This window comes from Chiloscyllium plagiosum, chromosome 13, assembly GCF_004010195.1.
Source record: "Chiloscyllium plagiosum isolate BGI_BamShark_2017 chromosome 13, ASM401019v2, whole genome shotgun sequence".
In the NCBI taxonomy this organism is placed as follows: domain Eukaryota; kingdom Metazoa; phylum Chordata; class Chondrichthyes; order Orectolobiformes; family Hemiscylliidae; genus Chiloscyllium; species Chiloscyllium plagiosum.
Genome location: NC_057722.1, coordinates 49,310,029 through 49,316,241, shown reverse-complemented (window position 1 = coordinate 49,316,241; position 6,213 = coordinate 49,310,029). Strand labels below are relative to the sequence as shown.

General features: G+C 37.2%; 1 protein-coding gene across 5 annotated transcripts in view; it reads right to left on the bottom strand.

The window, feature by feature from the left end:
- LOC122555997 (DCN1-like protein 1) overlaps nucleotides 1-6,213 on the bottom strand; it is a 41,906-nt gene that overhangs the window by 31,946 nt on the left and 3,747 nt on the right. For 4 of the 5 annotated variants that reach the window (XM_043702351.1, XM_043702352.1, XM_043702350.1 and 1 more), the window contains one exon: nucleotides 153-369. In XM_043702351.1, the coding sequence (XP_043558286.1) occupies nucleotides 153-369 (217 nt within the window). Of the gene's footprint in view, nucleotides 1-152; nucleotides 376-6,213 lie in introns of those variants that run through there. The other variant, XM_043702348.1, reaches the window with a different exon arrangement.

The window sequence follows — 6,213 nt, the reverse complement described above, 5'->3', positions numbered from 1 at the left end:
TAAGAGTGTACTCAAATAGCTGTAAAATGATTAAAATATTGTCAAAAAATGCTAAAGGTTAATAGGTCAAAGCTGATGACTGAAGCTTAGAAAGAAGTTCCGCACTTCAATGAGCAATCTTTATACTTCATAAATACAAAGGCTTCACTTACCTCTATATCTATGGTATAACTGTTCTAATCTCTTTCTATCCAATGAACCTTTCAGACTTTCACGAACATAAAGTTCTGGATTTTGAAAAAAATTGTCTGTAGCAACGTCTAATTTCCAGTCATTCTGCGATAAACAACATACTGCAGTTTTCTCACTGGACTGTGTGAAGACCATAAACTGACGCACTTTATCCTTCTGTGAGGACTTCAGCTTGTTCTGCATAGGATAAAGGAACAAGTTGTTAGTACTTTAGCTTATGCATTGTTTACTTGTATGCTGAAGACACACAATCAGATCCCAGAACATACAGCAAGAAAAAGCTGATCCAGCCAATATTTAAAAATTCAATTTTAAAAAAAAGTGTTTAAGCCTTTTAACAACAGACACCCATTGTAATAATTTACATAATTGATGCATTGCATATGGTTAACAACTTCTTACATTCATTATATTTAGCATTTGTCTAGTGTTAGTCACTTGTTTCACATAATTCTAAGCATTTAAAATATAACCACATATATAAAAAGGATACTACACTGTACAAATATTTATGGATTTAACTTTCTAGAAGAGCAAAAAGTAAAAGTTCAAAGGCTGCTGATTAACTCACTTCCAGAACTGGGTTCATTAGGCTTGAATCAGTGTTAAATAAAACACTGTTTAAATGTGGGTCATTAGAAGTTGAAGAACCAGTCAACTAAAGTAGTCTACTCAAATCATATCATGTAATCACAGAAGAACAAGGGGAAATTTTCAATTCAGACCAGCCTCAACTGAGCCAGAGAAAGCTAAATAGGTAAATAGTTTAGAGAGGGATTATAGCCCTAGAGGTAGTTAAATATAAGGGATGCATTTTAAATTCGAGTCATCAGGAGAAAATAAGTCAATATAGGTCAGCAAGGACATGCAATGGAAGAGAAGGTCTTACTCCAAGACATGACATCTACAAAGGCGAGACCAAAGGGAAAGAACTAACTTTCTTTCAAAGCCAGGATGATCCACATATGATTCAACCATAAGAAGACTGTTAAATGAGTGAACAAGACATTCTAGACAAAAACATTAAGTGGTAGTGCAGTGATCCTTAATCCACAAGTGTCCAAAGAGACATCAGTGAGGGCAAATGAAATTCAAAAGCATTTGTGAGGTTAGTCCCTGTTAGAAAGATTACAAGTGGTGCCATAATTAATCCAGAGACCATCAAGTGAAGAATATTGCAAAGGCCAAGAAGCCATCAGATCAGTGTGGAAGAAGGAGTAGGTCTGCAGAGCAGCTGCATTGAAGACAAGAGCTTAAGGATTCAGCTCCATCAGGTCAAGCAAATTGGTGAACAACTAGAAGTGCAACAGCAAAAACAACTAGCAGCAAAGACAATTGAGCAAATGGGAATACCATCCAGAATGGAATGGAAATCAGCAGAAACAGGTCCAATCTAATCAAAAAAAATGTGAAGTCTCAGGGGTTGCAGAAAAGAACCCAGAGGATACAAGAGAGATACCAGGTAGCAGAATAGGCCCAGAGGACTCCACTGAATACAATCTCAGTATACAGTACTTGCAAATTAAGGTAGAACACAGAAAAACAGAGATCTGAGATTAAGTTCAGATGAAAAATCTATCTGCAGCAAAATGAAGCTGAAAAGTCATATTCTTTGTTCAGTAACATTTTTCAGAGCTTGCAATAATCATTTTGTAGAATATTCTTTTGGTATTCAAATAAAATATCTCAAATTTTTAAACATACTTGACTTTGGACATGACTAAAATTATACTTTAATGATATGTTAATTTTCTGAGGTAGCAAGTATTGGAACAAAGTAAGGCCTAAGTGATCTAAGACCAAGTAAAACAAAATCTCCACTCACATATTAGTTGCCCAATTCTACTCATGCACAGTCAAATCAAACGTATAACTTAAGAAGCCACGGCTTTACTGTCTCTACCCCAAAATGAATGCTGTAACAAAATGTTAGCAAAGACATCAAATGTTTTGGCCCTCCCTCTGAAAAACTAAAAATAGCTCTCTGATGCCAAAAACAGGATTGATCTGGCACATCCCAATGACATTACAACATGTATCTCAGAACTGAAACCTAAGATGTAGTGTATCTGGCAAATGAATTAGATCTCATGTTGAGGTTCAGAATTCACATGTACTTTTTAAAATGTTACAAAATCTGAAACTACCACATTTAATTATCAAGTGTTTCATTGCTAAGAGATAAGAAACTATAGAAATAACTTGCAATGTTTAAAAGATTCAGACCTGAGTTATACAAGGCAGATAAAGCTAAAACTTAAAATCTTAACTAATTTTAGAAATTTTATGACAACAATTTGCAAAGAGCAAATTCAAAGATCAAAAGCCAACTTTAAAATCTAATTCCATAGTACCATTGAGAAAACCAGCCACGATAAAAGAAAAGAAAAATTTGATTTCAATTAGAACTCATCCTCAAAAGTAAGTAGTTATCACCATGCTGAGATTTAAACAAAATTAGGCAATCACTCAAGCGTAGATCAGAATTTTCCATTCAAATGTTACACACCATAATTTCATTAGCTTGAGTACAGTTAACCGGATTGCTCAGCATATTCAATGCTGTCAATTACAGGTATTATGATGTGCATGTTTTAAATTCTACACAATGAAAAATTGCCATAATCTGTAAAAGATTCCTATTTTTAAAAAACTCTCTTCTATAATATACTGAATCAGTATGAAGACAATAATATTGTCAAGAAACATGATTCCTAGTAGGAAAAGGTCAAAGAATTAGTAGCATCCTTCAGTTTTCTCATTCAAAGTATAAAGAAAATTACAACTTTATGAGATACATCAAAATGTTCTACATGTGAATGCAAAATCTAGCTTTACAAAGTAAGTCTCTTACAACAAAATACTTCCTAGAATTAAATATTAATGCTTTTCTTTCCAATTCAGCACATTAAGAAAATATATGCATTAATGCATATTGAAATTGAGTAACAAAATCTGCCCTGGTTGACCAACATCTCTAAGTACTGAATTCAAAAAATACACTAAACTAGAAACATTTTTTTGTCAAACTTAATACCGTCAGAATAAAAGATGGAATTTACTTGTTTCAGAAACACATTTCCCTCCTTATAACATCAATGACTTGTCAACGTACAGTTTCACAAGTCCGAGATGTCTGTGGATGGCTTGTCTATAAGGCAATTCAGCACACCACTAAATCTTTACGAGCATCTCAGCTGAAATCAATCCAGACATCCTTACCGAGAACAGCAGATGCTGGAAACCAGAGTTCAGGTCAGAGTGTAGCTGGAAAAGCACAGCAGGTCAGGCAGCATCCGAGGAGCAGGAAAATCGACATCGACATCGACCTGCTGCGCTTTTCCAGCACCACTCGGACCCAAAAGCCTTACCGAAAAGTACCCACAATTGGACTTCAAGATTAGGTTGCTAACAGCACACAGTAGTAGGAACCCGAAGGTTGGTTTTCCTCTTACTAACCCATCATCTCAAAACAAATGTAGAATCCCAAATTACAACTTGGCTGAGATCAATGCACTCAGACTAGAGTAAAACCTCGGATCTGCCTGGAAAAATCAAAATGGTATAAATCAAGGATGCTTGCATACAAAAGTAAAATTAAGCTTAAATTCTGATAGTGAGGGTAAAAGCCAATGGGATCCAACGAAATTTCACAAATTAGATCCTGAATTAGCTGAGTAGCAGAAAGCAGAGGGTGATGGTCAAGGGTGTTTTTGTGACTAAAGCCCATGTCTGGTGGGGTTCCAAAGTGATCAGTGTTGGGCCCTTGCACTTTGTGATTTATATAAACAATTTAGACCTGAATGTAGGAGGGTTGATCAGTAAGTTCATGGATGATTCAAAAATTGCTAAATATGACAGGGAGTGTCTTAGATTATAGGAAGAGATAAACTGGCTAGTTAAATGAGCTGATCAGTGGCAAAATTCAATCTGGATAAGTGTGAGGTGATGCACTTAGGCAAGAGAAACAAGGCAAGGGAATACACGATAAGCTGCAGGACCCTGTGAAATACCAAGAATGAAGAACCTTAGTGTGCATGTCCACCAGTCCCGTAAATTATTAAGAAGGCACAGAAGATTCTTGCCTTTATTGGCCGAGCAGCATCAGAAGATGGAGAAGTCATGTTTTGGATGTAACCCTTCTTCAAGACTGGCGGTGGATGTAAGGGAAGCTGCACATATCTGCAGCTCCTCTTACACCCACCCTCATCTTGAAGAACAGTTACACCCAAAACATCGACTTCTCCCCCTCCTAATGCTGCCTGGCTTGCTGTGTTCTTCCAGCCTCCTGCTTGTCTACCTTGGATTCCAGCATTTGCAGTTTCTTTGTCTCTTTCTTAGCTGAGGCACAGAGTTTAAGAGCAGCAGGGTTATGCTGGAACTGTATGAAAAGTTGGTTAGGCCACAGAGTATTGTATGCAATTCTGGAATCCACATTATAGAAGGGACGCAATTGCACCAATGAGTGTCCAGAGGAGATTTACCAGGATGCTGCCTGGATGGATTGTTTTAGTTATGGAGAGAGATTGTGAGCAAATGTTTCACTTAGAGGGTGGTGGGAACCTGGAACACACTGTCCGTAAGGATGGTATAGGTAGACATAAGAATTATTTAGATGTACACTTGTGATGCCAAGGCATACAAGGTTATGGGCTAAGTGCTGGAAAATGGGATTCAAAGAGTTTAGTGATTGTTTTTTGACCAGCACAGACTTGATGGGCCACAGTCCATTTTTCTACATTGTACAGCTCTAACTACTCATCGGCAAAAGCCAAATGATCCAAAATCAAAGCACAATCGTTTCTGAAATGCTAACGATCTGACATCGTGAACTTAATGTAAGCAAATCTGACCTGATGAAACAAATAGACTTTTTCATATTAGCACAAACATTTTTAAATGTCTGGAAATTCTGATCAAATGTCTGCCACAAAATGAAAAGTAACAGCTCAGTGAAACAAAATGGAAATAAGCAAAAGGTGTGTAGTACAAAGACAAGTGTGAAAATATTAATCCAGTATTTTCCCATAGTTATCAGATCTAAACAATAAAAAAACTAACACACATGCTCATATCACACAGGTTCTCACTTTTTGTTGAGTTTCAATGTAACCTTTATTATGTTTCACTCTAAGGATATAGGGATTACGGGCATTTATTGTCCAGTCTCTAATTGCCTTTAAGGAAATGTTCCTTTTTGAACGACTGCAATCCTTATGGTATCTGTGCTCCTACTTGCTTTCAGATGAGTTCTAAGTTTTTGGCCCAGGAAATATAAGCAACATATATCCCAGTATGGATATTGTGTAACTGGGAGCAGATAATGGAGGTGATTGCTGTTCCCATGAATTTGTTTCCCTTCTTCCAGATGAGAAGTGAAAATACATTTGAAGGAAGCAGATATTTTATCTGTCAGATGGGGTCGGATAATGTGGAGTCTGTGTGGGTGGAATTGAGGAACAACAAAGGCAAAAAAACTATAATGGGAGTTATGTACAGACCTCCAAACAGTGGTCAGGACCGGGGCGCAACATGTACTGGGAAATAGAAAAGGCATGTCAGAAAGGCAAGATCACGGTGATCATGGGGGACTTCAATATGCAGGTGAACTGGGTAAATAATGTAGCCAGTGGATCCAAAGAAAAGGAATTCATGGAAATGCTTACAGGATGGCTTTTTGAAACAGCTTGTCATGGAGCCCACAAGGGAGCAGGCTATTCTGGACCTAGTGCTATGAAATGAACCAGACTTTATAAAAGATCTTAAAGTGAGGGAACACTTAGGAAGCAGCGATCATAATATGGTAGAGTTCAGTCTGCAGTTTTAAAGAGAGAAGGCAAAATCGGATGTAATGGTATGACAGTTAAATAAAGGTAATTACGAGGGCATGAGAGAGGAACAGACGAAAATCGACTGGAAGCAGAGCCTAGCGGGGAAGACAGTAGAGCAAAAATGGCAGGAGTTTGTGGGTATAATTGAGGACACTGTACAGAGGTTCATCCCCAAGAAAAGAAAGATTAT